The sequence below is a fragment of the Gigantopelta aegis genome, chromosome 4 (assembly GCF_016097555.1).
Source record: "Gigantopelta aegis isolate Gae_Host chromosome 4, Gae_host_genome, whole genome shotgun sequence".
NCBI classification, from domain to species: domain Eukaryota; kingdom Metazoa; phylum Mollusca; class Gastropoda; order Neomphalida; family Peltospiridae; genus Gigantopelta; species Gigantopelta aegis.
This window is the reverse complement of record NC_054702.1, coordinates 97,594,273-97,614,093: the sequence shown is the minus strand read 5'-3', so window position 1 is coordinate 97,614,093 and position 19,821 is coordinate 97,594,273. Positions and strand designations below refer to the sequence as shown.

The window sequence follows — 19,821 nt, the reverse complement described above, 5'->3', positions numbered from 1 at the left end:
AGAGAGAGAGAGAGAGAGAGAGAGAGAGAGAGAGAGAGAGAGAGAGAGAGAGAGAGAGAGAGAGAGAGAACCTGTCACATAGGCTACTGTTACCGATAAAACAGCAGGCTATATGTTATAATATGCACTTTCCCAAGTCCTATAGTCAGGACTATACATATACTACGCTATTGTTCTTCTTTTTGTTCACAAGCTACACCAGTAGTCCAGTCTGTAGGATGAAATGAGTAGTTTTTTTCCAGTTCTCCTCTTTCACCATAGAGCATGGTGTGTACGAGAGTCTTGATGGGTTCTCGGATTGTCTGGATACTTGATATAGACACCTCTGTAGGATGTCTTTCGTTCATTGGACTTCCAGACCACAGCTGCGAGTTGGTGAAGGTGCTAACTTGGTCGTTTTGAACATGTGAGCGTTCAATCTGTTGTAACCTGTACCTCTCATCAGAGTTACGTGTTCCAAGCGCCTGAGAAGGTGAAAGTCGTCCTCTTCTGTTCTGGGCATGTTGGCTACCCTGGTCAAGGTTGAAACTAGTTCAAGGAGACCATTTTTAGCTCCCCTTAGCAGGTGAATGAATAAAGACTTAGTACTACAAACGGAGTAAATATCAATGCTCAATATGGCAATATGGCTCCCCATATTTTAAGTTAGGGAAGCAATTAATCACTGCCTCGATATTTTTCAAGGCGAAGTCTGTAATAAAATGTGTAATTTTATGGACAGCCCAAGTGTAAAATGGAACAGACTCATCACAACAAATGGTACTTTGCGTTGTCACACCATCGCGTCATCGTGTACTACTAATACACTAGCTATATAGTGGGCGATTTACCGTGTTAGGACACCACAGCGTAAGCCAAAAGTATTTATTTTCTTTTGCATAAAATGCATTTGAGCTACGACAAACCCCAGGACGACTAGAAAGATGCACATTGGATTTGCAAATTGATCATTAAAGCAATAAGTTTTTTTGTGTGTTTTTTATATTTATTTTTTGATATTACATTCACAAAATTAAATAAAATACATACCAAATCTGATTGTAATTAAAAAATATATAAATATTAAACGATAGACTTATGACTGTAAAACCTGAGAAATATTTTCCTGTTTTTGCTGGGTTTTTTTGCTCTAGAAGCTTTTACCTGAGGGTATAAATATAATGAGTACAATTATATTTGTTTATGAGACTTAATATGTTCTCAACATATTTTTAAAGTTGATAGTACCGTTTTCATTCAATTTCTACATGTATACATGTATATTTTTTTATTAGTAATAAACGCAAATTGGAAATTAATAAAAGGGCCTTACAAAAAGGTATCAATCCTGAAAGGAATAATTATATAATTACATTTTATTTCTAATACATAAAAAAAAAAAACAAAAAAAAAAAACATGCCGAGTTCGAACATACTGGCATTCAGCAAATAGATGAATTAATATTTCTTTTGTGTTTCCACAAAATGTAAATTGTTCCATTTTATATAAATTACAGTGCATCAATTTACTATTTGTATAATTTATTCTGTGATTTAATTTAAATTGCAAGACTTATAATTGCACCTCCATTAGTCACAGCATTTGTTGATGAGCCATCTGTGTATGCATGGATCCAGGATTCTTCTGGGTACTATTCATTGACTATGGCCATAGTCAAAGAGCGTTTGACAATGTCACCTTGAGAGCCTACTGAGGTTACTTGTGGAACAGATATGCTAATCTGTAGATTAGCTTGTTTAGAATCCAATGGCTGTAGGAGATCTCCTGGACTAAATGTTAGAGTCATTTTTTTGTTGTGAAATGATTGGTTTCGCTTCATAATCAAAACAACGAACATCTATCATTTTGTTTCCAGTAGAAAGAGGGGTAAGACAAGGAGATCCTCTGTCACCTTATTTATTCATAATTGCACTTGAAATAATAAGTGCAACTGTGAAAAACTATCCAAATAGCAATATTTGTAACTAATGTGCAAGTTAACAGTAAAAAAATGTACAACGGACTAAAATATTTTATACTGCATAAAAACTAGAGTCAGGGGCTTTAAAAGTTGATACGCTGTCTGTATAACAGGCAGATCTCTCTAGAGAACTGGGAAGGTGTGCTCAAGACATTCGTGTTATGGTGGATTTAAGCACGTTTGAAATACTGAGTGACTTAGGCAATCAGTTCCACTGAAAAAGACAATTTGGACTATTTATCTATCTATCTATCTATTTATCTATTTATTTATCTATCTATTTTAGAAGAAAAAACTAAATATTTGAAGCTAATAATACATCAGTAAGTTATGGTGTTTAACTTGTTTGGAAATGCCTGGTCACTTTTAACGTGGACGTCATCTTAAAAAGGTTTTGTTTATTACGGTCAGTAAAAGTCGAGTTTATTTACATACAAGGTATAAGGGTTTTACTTACAAAGGTCAAATATTGACTTAAAGGAAACATGTCACGTAAACCATATTTGGCACCAACCATGTACAATTAATTATAAATTGAATCACCTAAAAAAAATTTTTATACAAAATTAATTACTTAAAATATCTCCATAAAAGAACCCCAGATACGAGCTCTTAGCGGAAATTGCCGATCTTTAATGAGCAGGGCAATCACGAGGTCCCTGACGTCAGAGACGCGTCGCTTGATCTGAAGCCTTACACTTAAAAGCATTAGTCCGTACCACTCATAAAGAATCTAAGACTTGCACAGCTTACCAAAACAATGAGTGTTCGTTCGCAAAACGTTTTTCCGTATCAATATGAGCTGTTAGTAAATGAAGAAAGACACACATTTACTTACAACAGTGATACTGAAGAAAAAACGGATAGCGAGTCGGAGGGTGGAGAAACTGATGGTGCCAGACCAGACCGGTCGACCAATTTACAGCCCGGAGCCCGAAAGTAACCTGGAGACAAAACCAAAACTCGGATGCTAATGCCGAGGTGTATACTGTTCATATTTAGCATAAAGATACACCTCGATATGATGTATTTAAATATGTAAAAAATATAAATGTAGGACAAACATTTTTGGGGTTGTTTTTTTTTAGAAAATATCGCATTTTTTATGTTCGGGCTGTACATAATGAAATCTGTATGCACAGTGTAAACAAACGCTCTAATTTACGACAAGGCGCTTCACTTTCATTAACCTGGCTTGTAAAACAACATAAATGACTTGAGAGTATAATCAACTTTTAAACTAAATATATTTCTATTTGCATCAATAGAATGAAATGGGGTTATAGTATTTTTCTCTCATAAAAAAAAAGTAGCATATTATTAGGCCTATTGGTAGGGTGCGTTAGAGTAAAAACGACCACTCACGATACCCAAGTGATAATTTTCTTTTCTTTGGTACTACGTAATTGGTCAGTTTTGTAATTTTAGATGGGAAAGTCTACTTAATCAAGGGTTTTACAGCATTATTTACAGTAATGAAGCAGGGCGGCTGATAATGTCCATTAACATTGTACTATAGTCGCGACAGGTTACGCCCACAATACCCTGTAATCTTAAAAAAAACTGGCACGTATTTTGTACGCATGTCTAGACCGTGGTAATCACTTACCTGGTCGATACCCTGCAATATACACCTGCCAATCAGGAATCACATGTGCAGGCCACGGAAAGAAAGGACCAATTAACTAAAACAACACTCCGATTCTCAAGTCAGCCCGTGGATGAAACATAATAGTTATTTCGACACCGACAGTAGTGGGTTTTTTTTGTATTGAACTTCGTGTTGCTTTGGGGCTTCGGGCGATGAGGAACGTTTTTGTAACGTATTCCGCCCGAAGATTAAAAACATTATTTAAAATTATTATTGTTTTCTACACGTTTTTTAAAAACATATTTAAATACATCGTACTGAGATGTATCCTCATGCCAAATCCCATGTTTGTATATGCCATATTTAATTACTTATTGACGTTTCCTTCTTCGGACGGTGAATACAGATTTTGTTATGTAGGCCTACAGCCCTAACATGAAAAATCTTTTTTTTTCCAAAAAAATAAATAAATAAAAAATTCTACATTTTTGTTTTAACATATATAAATACATCATGCTGAGGTGTATCTTTGTGCCAAATATGTACAATGTACACCTCGGCATTCGCAACCGAGTACTGTTTTTGTCTCCGGGTAACGTTCGGGCTCCGGGCTGTAATTAGGCGGACACCAAAGTACTATGCGGTGTTGGTGTCTTAATGTCGTAGCTATATATATATTGTATCTCACGAACGTACGAAAATGCCAGAAAGAGTATGTGTGTTGGGGGGTGGGGGTGGGGGGTGGGGATGGGTGGGTGGGGTGGGTGGGCACACGCACAGAGACATATATATATATATATATATATACACACACACACATGTATAAATATATAAAAACCATCGCTGCTGCTACAAAGTGATGATGGGGGGGGGGGCACATGCCCCCTCCTCCCGCTTTCTCCGCAAGTGTATCTCCTGGGGGGGGGGGGTGTTTGTTTGTTTCTTTCTTCTTCTTCTTGTATAAACACACACACACACAGACACTCACACACACACACATGGAGAGAGAAAGAGATAGAGAGAGAGAGAGAGAGACAGAGACAGAGAGAGAGAGACAGAGACACACACAGAGACACACACAGACACAGACACACACTGTCTCTGTCTCTGTCTGTCTCTCTCTGGCTCTGTCTCTGTCTGGCTATGTCTCTCTCTGTTTCTGTCTCTATCTGTCTCCGTCTCTCTCTCTCTCTCTCTCTCTCTCTCTTTCTCTCTCCATGTGTGTGTGTGTGTGTGTGTGTCTGTGTATGTGTGCGTGTATGTGTGTGTGTGTGTGTGTGTGTGTGTGTGTGTGTGTGTGTGTTTATACACTCCCGCACGCGTCCACTCATCTTATAAGTACATATCCACACGCGCGTCCATTAATAATTATTATTGTGTGCGCGCATGGGTACGTGCAATTGCGTGCGTGCATGTGTGTTTGTGTGTGTTATGTGTATAAATCGTCTTTTAAAACTTTACAGATTGCATTTTAACACGTTTTCACTCCTCTTCTAATTATGAATAGCCTGCATGCACAGCTATAATATCCAGTGTTTGTGAATCCTGGCATTTTGGATAATGTTTTGGTGATTTAGATTTATATCAATGACGATTAAATATCATGCAAAATTATTATTTTGTTCCAGTGTGCCTTTTTGTGGGTACCAGCTATACATACTTAAAAATATTACTGAAACAATAACTCTTTGGAACCGCTGACGATACAGCGCGTTAAAATATTAGTGCTCTTGTCGCAAAAGGAAAATACGAACCAAACCGAACAGATAATCTGTCGGTTGGCAATGGCGGACAAGGTTTCTCGGACTAGTACTTTGTCTGGGGCAAAACCCGTTCCCATGAAGCTGTTTGCTTCATGGGAAATTGAAAAAACATCTCCGAATTGCGTTCCACGGTATGTTGCATAGTTTTTGAATGTAGGTCTTGTTTTCATTTTATCTACAGATAACTGACATTGTTTCTACAACATTGCTCGTTCTGTCAGTGTCACTCAGAATCGCTGTCAGTATCAGTTTTCGAGTACTGGTCAATACATTTGTAACAATCTCCTGTCAGTCATTTTGTCAGAAAGAGTAGGATTGAATAATGCAAGTATTTAACTATTTTAGTGTGATGCTGTTTAAAAAAATTGATGAATTACAATTTTGCAAAATAGCTATTTTGATTACGGGGGAATGCCAGGCTGACAAATGGGTAACCATCCTTAACATGTCATTAAAGGGACATACCCTAGTTTTTAAACACTAACGCATATTTTTTTACCATTATAACCGTTTTTTGATAACTTAAATCATACTTAACTTGGATTTTATTGTTTAGATTATCATTTCCGTACATTCAAAGTGTTATTGGTCATCCTGGTGTTTTTAATATATCACAAAATGCATTTCTCATATTTTTAAAAACGCATGTGCGTCTGAGAAGTAAGACTTATGGAGTCGAGTTTTAGTCTATTTTTAGAGGGTATTTCACCATTTCAAAGTCACAGACTCATGTTTCACTCTATTGTAACTTTATCCAAATCTTGGCAAATGTGTTATAGGTTTGTAGATTAATTAACTAAACTTAGTGTTAAATTTCACGGGTTGAAACTAGGGTATGTCCCTTTAAGTCTACTACCATACGACTGGGACAACACAGATTTATAGTAATAATAATAATTATAATAACTGGAAATTTGTGTGGCCTAATCCATTAAAAATTATACACACAAATTCAGTTAGGCTAATCCATTTTATTTTGTGTAACCTGTCACCAGCATGTAAATGATGCCCTGAATTTAATGTGCTAATGAAAAATGGGTTTACTCAAAACTAAACTAATTAGCCAGAATGTCCTCAAACACTGCCCTGTTTGTATGTTGTCATGTCAGGGAGGGCTAGAGATGATTCTCTGTAAATTGTAATTAATACTAACAGATCAAGGGAAATGGTTGCCAGCTACTGTGTCTAAAATGCTTTTTTTTCCTGTATATAATGCCACAGACGTTTAGTTTGATTATTTTGATCAATGCTCTTAGCTTGTTGTGAGGATTTTCACCTATTCAATCTCATCCAATGTCCCATGACTGATATGTGCTTAGAACTGTCTGTGCATTAATGCGCATCGGTTGCATATATGCATATATAGCAATCTAATTAAAATTAGCTCCACTATTACATGTGGATCTAAAGACAGCCAGTTGGAGCTCATGTCCACCAATCAAAACCTTACTTGCAGAATCCTGCCAGTGATTTAAAAATAATTTGAAAACATTCCGAATTATCCTGAGGGTATACGACATGTTTTGTGTGAATTACGAATGCCTTAAAACATGTTTTATTTTATAAAATAAATAATTTGTAATGTAAAACTGAAGACTGATAACCCACCCCGTACGTATTGGTATGGTTCGCTGTACTGCGGCCACTAAAATAGACTCGCCCGATATTTTTAGAATTTGTATGCACCCAAATAACGTTATAAAAGGCGAAGTGTGATTGGTCAATATTTAAATTATTATTTACAGACGAAATGTTACGTGGACATTGGGGACTACGCAGTGTTGTTAGTTTTAAATCACTGGCAGGATTCTGCAAGTAAGGTTTTGATTGGTGGACATGAGCTCCAACTGGCTGTCTTTAGATCCACATGTAATAGTGGAGCTAATTTTAATTAGATTGCATATATAGTATAGTTTGCGTAACCCATTTTTCGTTCACTCATTTAATTTATGACATCATTTACATGTTCATGATGAGTTACCTAAAAACAAAATGGTTTACCTGAATTTGTTTTTGCCTAACTACATAAATGGTTTAACGCTAATTTTCAATTATCAGAGACCTTTTACCAAATGTTCATGATATCCAATAGACAATGATTAATAAATCAATGTGCTCTAGTGGTGTCGTTAAAGCAAAATAAATTCTTGTTGTGGGGAACAATGACTGTTGCTACTCCTCACATCTTTGTTAATATAGTAACACTAGTTTTGTGTAACCCAATTTTTTATTCTTGCATTGTAACATGATTTGCATAATGGGTAATGGGGAACATAAAATCAAATTGGTTAACTGAAATTTCTTTGCATAACCTGTGATGGGTTATGCAAATTTGTGTTCAATTCTGAGAAGCCTGACATTATTTTTAATGTGAAAAGCATGAAATATGCCATTCAGATTGTTCTTTCTCTTTGATAAAAAGATCATGCATACATGTAGTTGACATTTGTAAGTTTACTTCTCAAGACTGCAGTATAGTGTATTTTTGTGCTGGGGTGTCATTAAATATCTGTTCATTCATGCAGTGTAGTTTAAAACACTCACTTCGAAAATAAATTTGACAATTCACTGGTACATGTACATTTTACATGTAATTCATTTATTTTCTGTGAGTGTTTATTAAAAAAAAAATAATATATATAACTGACACGGTTACATGTAGCTTTGAGTGAGTACTAAATATAATGGTAATTAATAAAATCAAAACAGACCATATAAGTATACCTACTAATACTGAATACTAGGTGGTTATGGTTTTGAAATTGGACACCACTTTTCATGTGCTTTGACAAATTTAAAATAGTTTTAGAACTAGTGTTGGGAATCGGTTGGAATTTCATCATCAGTCATTGGTTATAGTCAGTTTGCACCAACCGATCACTTTTCGATTGTGCAATTGGTTGTTATTATTATATGAACATAAGGCCAGTCGTTTTTGATTAATAGGTTTACAGATCCGCCAAAGTTCATTAAAAAGTCCCGCTGGAAAAATAAAAATGCAAACCTACATTTTTTTATTTTTTTTTACCGCCGTTCTGACCAAAAAAGAAAGTAATTCAAGGGTATTTTTCCCAAAATTATACTTGTCAAATCATATTCTGTCTTTGTTAAATTATTTATTCAGAAGTACGTTGCGTTTTGACTTTGCCGTGTACTGTGCGGGTGCACAGGTGCATGGCCACCATCTTGTTGTTGTTATTGATACTTGCGGAAAGCGGCTATATGTTGAAATCAGAATTTTAAGTAGCAGAATTGAACAGTTTATCATAGTATGTTTGTATTAACTAATTCAACATCATAAATACATATTAGAAGTATAAATCAATAAGCATCTATGTATAATACAGTATTTATATGCCTGTGCCAAAGCAGTAAAATTACGACATGTGCAGACCAATTTCTGTTGAATCCGGGTCGTTTTGCCCTAAAACAATTTCGAACCCTGTTTTGTTTCACCCTTAGACCCGTTCACCCAGGGTTGGTTCATTCTAAAATCTTATTCGTATGGAGCATTTCGCCCCAAAAGTGAGTCGATTCGCCCCGATTATATACTACTCAAAAGAATTTAAGGGTAAAAAATTTATAACCAAATAAGTTTCAGAGTGTATTAGATTGATGAGGTAAACTACACCAAAAATTTAATTTATTGTTCCATATTTACAAAAAACCACAAATAAATGTCACTGTATACAAGAAAGTCACATGACATGCTGTCAAAGTTGAAGGTTGTCAAACATGGATTTTACACATTAGAACATTCGTTTAATAGTGTGTGAATCCACCCCTGGCGCGAATACACTCGACACATCGTTGCCTCATGCTATTGATCAGACGTCTGAAGAACTCTTGGGGAATGGCCTGCCACTCTGCCATAAGAAGTTGACCCAGATCATGAAGGTTGGCCGGAGGGGCATGGTTATCCCGAACTCTCCTGCCTAATTCGTCCCAGGTGTTTCTCAATTGGGGCCAAGTCAGGCGAATATGCTGGCCAATCCATCCTGGCGATACCTTGTTGTCTGAAAAAGTCCGTTACCACCCTGGCGCGGTGGGGCCTGGCATTGTCATCCTGCAGAACTGTCACGCCGCCAATCTGCTGAAGGCCTGGGATAACCAACGGCCGGATAATCTCATTCAGATAGCGGATTCCATTAAGATTGCCATCCACCACATAGAGGGGGGTCCTGTGGTGGATAGAGATGCCGCCCCACACCATGACGCTGCCACCACCGAACCGGTGACGTTGTCTAACATTAACATCAGCGAAGCGCTCCCCAGGACGTCTGTAGACACGAACCTGACTGCCGTTGAACTGGAGACTAAACCTGGACTCATCAGTGAACATCACTCGACCCCACTGAACACGTTGCCACCGCAGATGAAGTGGGCACCAGTGACGTCTGGCCGTTCTGTGACGTGGTAGGAGTGGTGGTCGAACAGCCTGGCGACGGCAGCGTAGATTATTGGCTCTCAGACGATTGCATATGGTTTGATCAGACACTCGAGTTCCAGTCGCAGTCCGCAGATTGTCACGTAATCGGCGTGCAGTGGTTGTGCGTTGACGTAGAGCCATATTGGTGATGTAGCGGTCCTCTCTATTTGTAGTGCTTCGGGGTCTTCCCGAACGTGGACGATTTCGAACAGAATTCGTTGCTTGGTACCGTTGCCACAGTCGGCCAACGACACTCTGACTGACACCAAGTCTCAGAGCAACATTTCTCTGCGTATTGCCATCCTGAAGCCAAGCAATAGCCCTTCCTCGATCTTCGATAGTCAGTTGACGTCGTACCATTGTCGAATTTGGAGTGTACACCGTACACGAACGCAAGCTCCAATTATACGGAAATTCAGCATTGGGAACATGGAATACACATGCAAAGCGTGCAAATGAAGCGCTTTGTGAAAAAGCAAGTTATGGGCACTTAGCAGACCTTTCGCTTTCGCCCTAATTTACGTGCAAATGTAAGCATGTTTTCGCCATTAGAACTAGTCGACAGTGTCAATGACAGTGGATTTTAATTCATTTATGGGTTGCTTAGACCCACTTTCGTAAAAATGGAACAATACCATGCATGACATTATGGTCTAGCTAATATAATTGACATTCAGAAAATAATGTCGAAAATATCGTCTGACCCTTAAATTCTTTTGAGTAGTATATATTTATTAGTGTAATTGTTTTGAAATAACATGAATATATCCACATTAGTTATGTAAACGAGATATAAATACTGTAACTGAAAGAAAAGAACATGCGAACTATTAAATGAGTGCACTTCATATCTATTAAGACTATGCTGATATAAAGACGTTTTGTTGTATCTTAAATATATCGGGCATGATACTTGTGTGACAAGATTTCAAACTATTAATAAAAACAAATTTCCATCCAAAATCTTGCATGAACTTTTGTAAATTTCTTTTATAATATAATATCCTCAAATTATTATGAAGTACTTTAGGTTTTTTCCATGACTTGTAGTATCATACCTGTATATTTAAAAGGACAAAATATATTCAAACCAATGCTACATGCAAGAGTGGTGTATTAAACAACCCAGGAAGCAGAATGGTAGTGAATGAGAAAGTACATGCAACCACAAAATCCATTTGCAACATATATGTGTGTGTGTGTGTTCATGATGAATAATCTGGATTTGAAAATTTTCTCTTTTTTCTCCGACAGAAAAAAATTGGTCAGAAAAAAATAATAAAAAAATGGATCCCAAACTTTTATTTTTATTTCGACCACCTACATATATTTTGTGGAAAAAAATCTGTAAACCATTTAATAAAAAATAGGTGGCCTAAGGGTTTGAATTATAATATAGCTCAAACTTGGTCAAAAATTCAGAAATAATATACAGTAAAGTACACTTATAATGAAGAATGAGCATGCATAGAATGAGCTGATCGTGAAGTCCTATTTTATCTCAACCAACTTATGCAAATGTGTACAATGAATTACTGCTATAACTGTTGAACTATCATGGTCCCTTCCGGTTTGTTATAAGAGTACTTTACTGTGTCTATATATATATATATACTCTTCAAAAGAAGAAACGCAAAACCACATTGTCGTAACATTTGGAGAATTGATTTAATTATTGAATGGTGAGTCCGATAATTACCAAATGTTGCAGGATTGTTCACAATTCACTCTAGTCCATTGTGAGTAAGTGATAGGACACACCACCAAGGTCAAGGTCATCTGGAGTCAATACCGGGTGTGGCCTCCGCGTGTGTTGACAACTGCCTGGCACCGCCTGCCCATTGAAGCAACCAGAGTACGGATGACGTCCCGGGGGATGGTGGCCCACTCGGCCTGCAAGGCTGCTGCCAGCTCGGGCAGGGTCTGGGGCTGTGGTTGTCGCTGTCGGAGGCGTCGGTCCAACTCGTCCCATAGATGCTCAATTGGGTTCAAATCCGGTGATATCGATGGCCAAGGAAGGACATTAATGTTGTTGTTCTGTAGGAAAGCCGTTGTGAGACGTGCTGTGTGAGGCCTGGCGTTGTCATGTTGGAACACTGCGTTGGCGTTGGCCATAACTGGAACGATGTGTGGCCGGAGGATCTGGTCAATGTAGCCCTGTGCATTCAGGTTGCCCTGCACGTGGACCAGGTCAGTTCTGCCAGTGTGTGAGATGGCTGCCCACACCATGACACTACCCCCGCCGAATCTGTCCACTTCCTGCACGCAGTTTGCCGCATAACGTTCACCACGACGCCTATACACACGACATCTTCCATCATGACGTCGGAGCAGAAATCGGGACTCGTCACTGAACCACACCTGTCTCCATCGCAGTTGAGGCCATTGTCGATGAATCTGGCACCACTGCAGTCGGAGTCGACGGTGTTGTGGTGTTAAGATGACACCTTGAACTGGACGTCTGGCACGAATTCCTACCTCACGTAGGCGGTTCCGTACGGTCTGGTCGGATATCCTGCGCAAACCTGGTATTGCTGCGGCTGTGGAGGTGGCAGTAGTCAATCGTTCCCGAAGGTGGCGTACCCGGATGTAGCGGTCCTGCCCGGGGGTAGTGACCCGTGGTCGACCGGATCTAGGGAGGTCACGTGTTGATCCATGTTGCTGGTAACGGTCCCACAGTCTGGTTATATGGTGCTTGGGGACACATGGAATGCCCTGGCAACGGCTGTTCTGGATTCGCCTGCGTCTAGTCGGCCGATGGCATTGTTTCTCTGCGGTTCACTGAGATGTGGCATGTCCTGGATTGTCAACTGTCGGCCAGATACAGAGGCCAGGCAAGTGAACACCCTGCACTTTTATACTGTCGGTGTTCATGTTGCACGTGCAGACAACGCACGTGCAGTGGTGACATGGTTTGCATGTGGCTGCGTTTTTGCGAATATTCACATTTTGGAACTTTATTGTACAGTAGCTGCGTTTTATCGAATGTAACCGTGGGAATGTGTTTGGGACATGCAATGACCTTATATTCACAAAGCATGAACCGGTAGGAAACATAAAATCGGAGTTATAACCCATTTGTACCCTTTTGCGTTTCTTTTTTTGAAGAGTATATATATATATATATATATATTTATTACATAGAGAATAACTAGTTTATGATGTTGGATATCTGCTTTATCCTGTGAAGGTAAGAACGGAAAATTCTGTGAGGCTCTGCTGAGTGGAATTTCTCATTCGGCCTGAACAGGATAAAGGAGATATCCAACGTCGTTAACTAGTTATTATCTTTATCTTGCAGATCATAAAAATTAAGGGGAAAAGCTATTATTTCTCTTATTTCAGCCATGTACGATGATTTAGTTTTCAAATGAGTGATTTTATAATGTAGGCTATGCGTTTGACGTCACATAAGTGATGTCAAAAGTCATATCCTTCTAGTAGCAGGATATGACTTTGCTTTAAATCCGTCATTATATTCTGTCAGTAGAAACGTTGGTTGCAGGATAAATATATATTAGTGTATGTATATCACTATATGTAAGCTGATGAAATATGGCAGGTATGTAGCTGGAGAGCCAAGTCAGTTTTTACCAAGAATTGTTTTGAGTGTACAGTTTCACACCTGGATATGAAAACAATTTAGTGGAGTGATTAATTGCACTCCTAACTTAATTGGGTTATGGGGAGCCATACAAAAATATTACCATGTATTGAGATATTTATTCCTTTTATTGTACTTTAAAAAAAAATGCTAAGGGGAGCTAAAAATTACTCTCCTTGACATGATTTCAGTTGAGTGGTATAGGCACGTTAATAAAGTTAAAAAGTTGAGCAATGGGATGCCAGTGTGATAGCTCCTGTTAAACAGTGCGGTCTGAATTTGCATTCATTTCCCCCACCCCTTCCCCTTCGTTATTGCAGAAGCACATCATGTTTTGTTTTAATGATGGGTCATTCCATGCCAACTCAACCAGAGGTTCCTGGGTCACAATCTCCAAATTTTATAAAATTTCACCCATTTATACTTCCATATAAATAATGGACGCATGCAAAATTGTGTCATGTGATTTCTGGCACCTTTTGAATGCTAATAACTTAATTCATTATAAAGATATCAAGCTGCAATTTGCATATGAATCAAATGTTTTATTAATGTGTAGTTAGGGTCCAAAGTTGACCACGTGGGCAATTATCAGGGTTACTCATGTTAAAAGCTCATTATGCTGTGTAATTGCCCACGTGGTCAAACCACCCCTGGTATGCAGGTATATTTTTCACAATTTATTTTTTCTTCTCAACTTTGGACCCTAACTATACATTAATAAAACATTTGATTCATATAAGCTTTCTCATTAAGAAACATCTATAGGTATATACTTCAAATCAAATAACAGTTTGTATCTGTGATAAATAATCAGGGAGTAATAGTCCCCCAAAATTAAATAAATATCATTTCCGAATGATACAAAACTAAACAGTAGGGGTCTCCAGGACAGAAACTATGAGAGATATGTACAAAATGAGTACAATTATAGATTCTCCAGGTATGAATTAGCTAATACAGCAAATTGCAACTTCATATCTTTATAATTAAAAAGTTACTAGCATCCAAAAAGCCTCTGAAATCACTTGACAATTTCACAAGCTTTTGTACGGGGGTTATAAATGTAAGTTCATTTAACTATCAAGGAGTTGAGCCACAAAGTCAAAACTTGGTACATATATAGCATATGCACATGAGTTACTCGTGTTAAAAGCTCATTATGCTGGGTAATTGCCCACGTGGTCAAACCACCCCTGGTATGCAGGTATATTTTTCACACTTTATTTTTTCTTCTCAACTTTGGACCCTAACTACACATTAATAAAACATTTGATTCATATAAGCTTTCTCGTTAAGAAACATCAATAGGTATATACTTCAAATCAAATAACAGTTTGTATCTGTGATAAATAATCAGGGAGTAATAGTCCCCCAAAATTAAATAAATATCATTTCCGAATGATACAAAACTAACAGTAGGGGTCTCCAGGACAGAAACTATGACAGATATGTACAAAATGAGTACAATTATAGATTCTCCAGGTATGAATTAGCTAATACAGCAAATTGCAACTTGATATCTTTATAATTGAAAAAGTTACTAGCATTAAAAAATCATCCAAAATCACTTAACACAGTCGCGAGTGCAAAAAATGGGTCAACGGGCCCTGCATTTGACCAGTCATAATTTCAAAACTACTTAGTATTTGGACTTAAAAGTTTGCATGCATCCATCATTTATATTGATGCACAAATGGGTGAAATTTCAAGAAAATCGGAGATGGTCACCCAGGAAGATTTCTGGAATTTGGTTGTTTTGGCGTGGAATGACCCTGATAAATGTTGCATAAAGTACTTACTGATAAATGAATGATAACTGGTTGCATGCCACTGAATCTTTGCAAATCTTTAAACTACTTTCAATCTTTCTAAAGATCTGGCTACCGATTTTCGAAGCTATCTTAGCACTTTGATATCATAAAACAAGACCAGGCCATGACATCGCCACAACAAATGCCATAGCCTATGATGGTTTTACGATATCATAGTGCTAACATAGCTTTAAAAATATGGGCCCAGGCTGTTTTCACATATCAGTAAAATTATTTACTTTATCATGGGTAAGTAAATTGGCTTCTGTTAAAAAAAATTAAGTCTCATCATACAGGAACTCATTGTGCATAGAATATTTTCTTAATTTGATTCAGCCTTACCAAGCTCGTTTGCGGTAGATAAAAAAATGGAATATCAGATGATAACTTTATAAAAACAATTATGCATGTATAGTGAATATCCTCTAAACCGAACCCCCCTTGGGACCGAATAAAATGTTTGGTTAGAGGGGTGTTTGGTTTAGTACTTTACTGAGGTTTTAAGAATTAGCCATTGCCAACATGAAACGTGTATTAAATTATATTTAAAAACCAACAGTAACAAATTTAAAGTCAGGCTTCTGCCAGAGGGTAAAACGGGTATGGCGCCATACCCCCAAAAAATGTGCAGATTTTTTTTTTTTACATTAAACCTTTTGACAAAATTAATGACTCTTATCATTACTGTATGATTTTCTTAACCCTAACCCTAACCCATTTTTTTTTTATGGGGGAGGCCTGTTTCAATTCCATAGATCAGTACTCCAAACTTTCTTTCTAGCAAAAACATTGACAGTGTAAACTCCTTATATAGTTCATATATAGTTTGTTGAGCTTGTATGTACACATAACACGTGTATGTACATGTAACACTTTGAAAAGTTAAGAAATGTTTGGGTTTTTATTTTAAGAGTCGAGCTTAACGTTGAATTTTTTTTTTGTTGTCTGCCAATGTGCACATCGTTGCTGTAGCCTGTGTTGAAAATTCCATATCTTGAACATGTTTTAAGAACCATTCATCTTTATTAAATTCAATCACAAACTCGTTATTTTGTGCAATTTGTATATATCTGAAACCGGTTGATCAGACTGTTATCAATATCAATCATTATATGGTGCCCACTAATTGTTTTGTTTATTGTCACTTCGCCATCTTCAATCGGATCACCTGACTGCAAACATAGCTAGTGCAACATGCACATGCTCATGTTAGCCATTAGATGTTTAATCACTGTTACATATATATGACTGGGTACAGTTGGCAAATAACAATTAAGCATGCCTCTAGGTAACAGAGACTAATCGGAGCATTGTTTAACTTAATACAAATACAGCCTGGACACGCTACACCGAGAATGCGCATATCATCTGGTATATTGTTAGTAAGCCCATGACTTTCACAACTTATTGGTATGGTCGGAATATGCGACACTCCTTGAAAGTTTTTTTATCGTTCAGTATTCAGAGGTAAAATTTGCATTAAATAAACAAAACAGGACTGGGTAATTGGTTCGGTATTCAGAGTAAAGGGGTTTTCAATTTTCAGGGGTCAATTTCAGTGATTAAAGCTGCGTAAAACACGGGACCATGAAATAAAGTTCGGTTTACTGAGGGACCAGTTTAGAGAAGTTTCACTGTATATATTTACACATATATGTATATTTACATTTTCTTCTTTGGGCAGTATACATTGCCTGTTATTGTTTTTGTCTGACTTTATGAACTTTTCCTCCTGTTTCAATCATCATTATATGTATTTATGGTAAACGACTAAATTCACATGTCACCTTTAACAAGTAGATAATTAGTAATACCTTTTAATATAATCATTGAACAAGAATGTAGTGATAAAACATTGATCAGTTGATAATGCAAAACCAATTGATAATGTCAGTGAAATGAATCTGTCACTAATGCCATGGTTTGAAGCTTATATACACCTGTAAAATTGTAGTTATACATATACTGTATATCTTCACATGTAAGTCGATCTCGACTATAAGTCGAGTCCCTAATTTGAAGCCCTGAAAACTTTTTTTTATTTATTGACCTGTTTGTAAGTCGACCCATGAAAAACAACTTATAAATATTGAAGTTTTTCTTATTTTCAGCACATAACAATAATGTACAATATTTGAACAAACTTCGGTTTTCACGTTTTGTACATCGCAATATTCCAATCAAACTACATAACATCAAAACGAAATATTCCCTTAGTAGATAGTGAAACTGTTTGACTGTTACTGTACAGCATGGTTTTGTGCATAGACAACAACTTTATTTATCAACACTGACAACAGATTACTATGATAAAATTGAAAGTATTATCAATTAATCACGTTTTGCCGCCATGTTAATAGATGTAAGGAGGATAACTCTGAAAAGTACACTGGTTTTTGTACTAAAATATATGTGTTCCTGTTGCTCCAGTGAACTGCGGAGACCAGTCTAAGCTATTTTAAGGGAAACCTCATTAATATTCATGAATCTAATTGGCGACAAACCCAATGCCAGTGACCAGATTTCAAAATAAACTCAGGCAACAGGTAGTTAGTATTGTTTACATTTTTGCTATTAGTGATGGCTGTTAATTTAACTAAGTGGTCTGCTGTCTTGGCATGTGAGTGAGATCGCACACCTTTTTGCATAACCAAAACCGGTCTAATGCCAAAAAAATTAATTTGTCAAATTAACATATTTGAGTATAAATACAGGACATAATTCAACAATAAAACTTGTAAAATAATCCCTAAAACAGCAATAGTTTTGGATGAAATTTGTTTACCCTCTTATAAGTCGACTCCCCAAGTTATAAAAAAAATATTTTGGTGAAATTTTTTCGACTTATAGGCTAAGATATACAGTATATAAATATATATATATATATATGACATCATGTACAATAATTATTTTTATTAAAAAATAACCACGTTATTTCTTTTATTGCTAGTTTCTCTCAACATATGTTTATATATGACACTTTGGCTAGTAGATTTCAATGTCGCTTTAGCAAACTAGCTTTATTCTAGCTGACCAGGGGCCTGATTCACTAAGCTCTCACAACTTTGCGATCTCGCAGTGCAGTGCAGAAAGACTTGCAAAGACTATGCAATGTTGCTTAAGTGAGCTTTGTTAATTACTGGGTAGACCCCGGATTTGGAAGAATGGTATACATGTTGTTCCCAATTAGACTGACCAGTGCAGAGAGAACATAGTCTTGTTATAGGCTCACAATTGCCATGTATATACATACATGTGTGTATATATATATGCATTTATATGTATATATAAAATATACACCTGTACATGTATGTAGTTGTCTCATTTTATATTCAACAACATTAATTAAGGGCCAGTAGATATTTCCAACTATTTCATCTTATAAATGTACAGTTCACAGAACTTGATAACACGTCATTTTATAGCTAACACTTTAGGACTATGTGCTTTATGTGCTTCAAGAATGCAGAGATTAGATTTTCACTGAAAGAAATAGTAATAAAATCTCACTATATATTATTAATATAATTTAGTATTATGACGTAGAAACTCCCATATTAGGTTATGGACTATATAACTGATTCCAACTTTGCTAAATCCCATCTAATTTTCAGTTTTATTATATAATCGAATATCAGAACATTTATCATGCACTAATGCAGATATTGATGATTAAATATGACTGATTGATATTTGTAATCTGAAGTAACAAAAACCATAAACTATCCCCCACCCACACTCTTTATAAAGTAAGTAAAGTACTGGGTAAGTCATATATACCACAGTTAAACTGGATGATCAGATTACAGGAAACCAGAAAATGTTTTTCTATATTAATATTATGATGGGTCTTTTGTGTTCTGTAAAACTAAATAATAATAAATGATTAATAAAATAATTAATATTGGAAATTTTGCATATAACATATTTTTGTACATGCACATTATGATACATGTATTTTTACATTTTTAAAATTAATATTTCTAACATCTGGGGGTGACACTGATATGGGCTATTCAGATTTGTGTGCACACTAAAATCAGGTTAAATTTAAAACTGTTTTAACATCATGTATGTATACATGTCTACAAAATGAATTTGTTCATGATTATAACATATATTAATATTTTTGTTACTGTAGGTTTTCTCTATTGTTTCAATACACTTATTTTAATTGGATGAATATCAGAAATGCACAATTTGGGGAAAGGACGGCTAGCTCTGCCTTTGATTTTCACTGAATTAGTCTGGTGCTGGGTCACAAAGGTTCAGAATCACTGACCTACACCGGAGATGTAATATGTCAGCTGACTGGTCTTATTTGTGGTCACTTGTCATTGGTGACAGTTCCTGTTTATAAATGTCACAAGTGCTGACAAACTGTTTTGTGTTACATTTGAATACAGTCTAGACAGCTTGTGACATTGAACCAATTTAAGCTATTTCGATCAGCCAAGGCCCTTCCCTTTGCAGATCAAAGAATGAACAAGCTGTTTGTAAACACGGTTTGTGTTTTCCCATCCAGTTGCTTACTCACGTTGCAACAGAGAAACTTCACACTAGCTTGGACATGCATGGATATGGTAGATTAGCACTTGGCTTAGTCATTATTCAGATGTATGTTTGAATAATTTGCTGTTTTTTTCTCCATTTTAAATA

The 19,821-nt window shown here is 36.6% G+C and overlaps 1 protein-coding gene across 2 annotated transcripts in view; it reads left to right on the top strand.

Moving 5' to 3' along the window:
• Window positions 1–5,336: 5,336 nt before the first annotated feature.
• Window positions 5,337–19,821, top strand: part of LOC121371520 (phosphofurin acidic cluster sorting protein 2-like) — a 111,464-nt gene continuing 96,979 nt past the window's right edge. For both annotated transcript variants that reach the window (XM_041497468.1, XM_041497467.1), the window contains exon 1: window positions 5,337–5,446. In XM_041497468.1, the coding sequence (XP_041353402.1) occupies window positions 5,337–5,446 (110 nt within the window). The remainder of the gene's footprint in view (window positions 5,447–19,821) is intronic.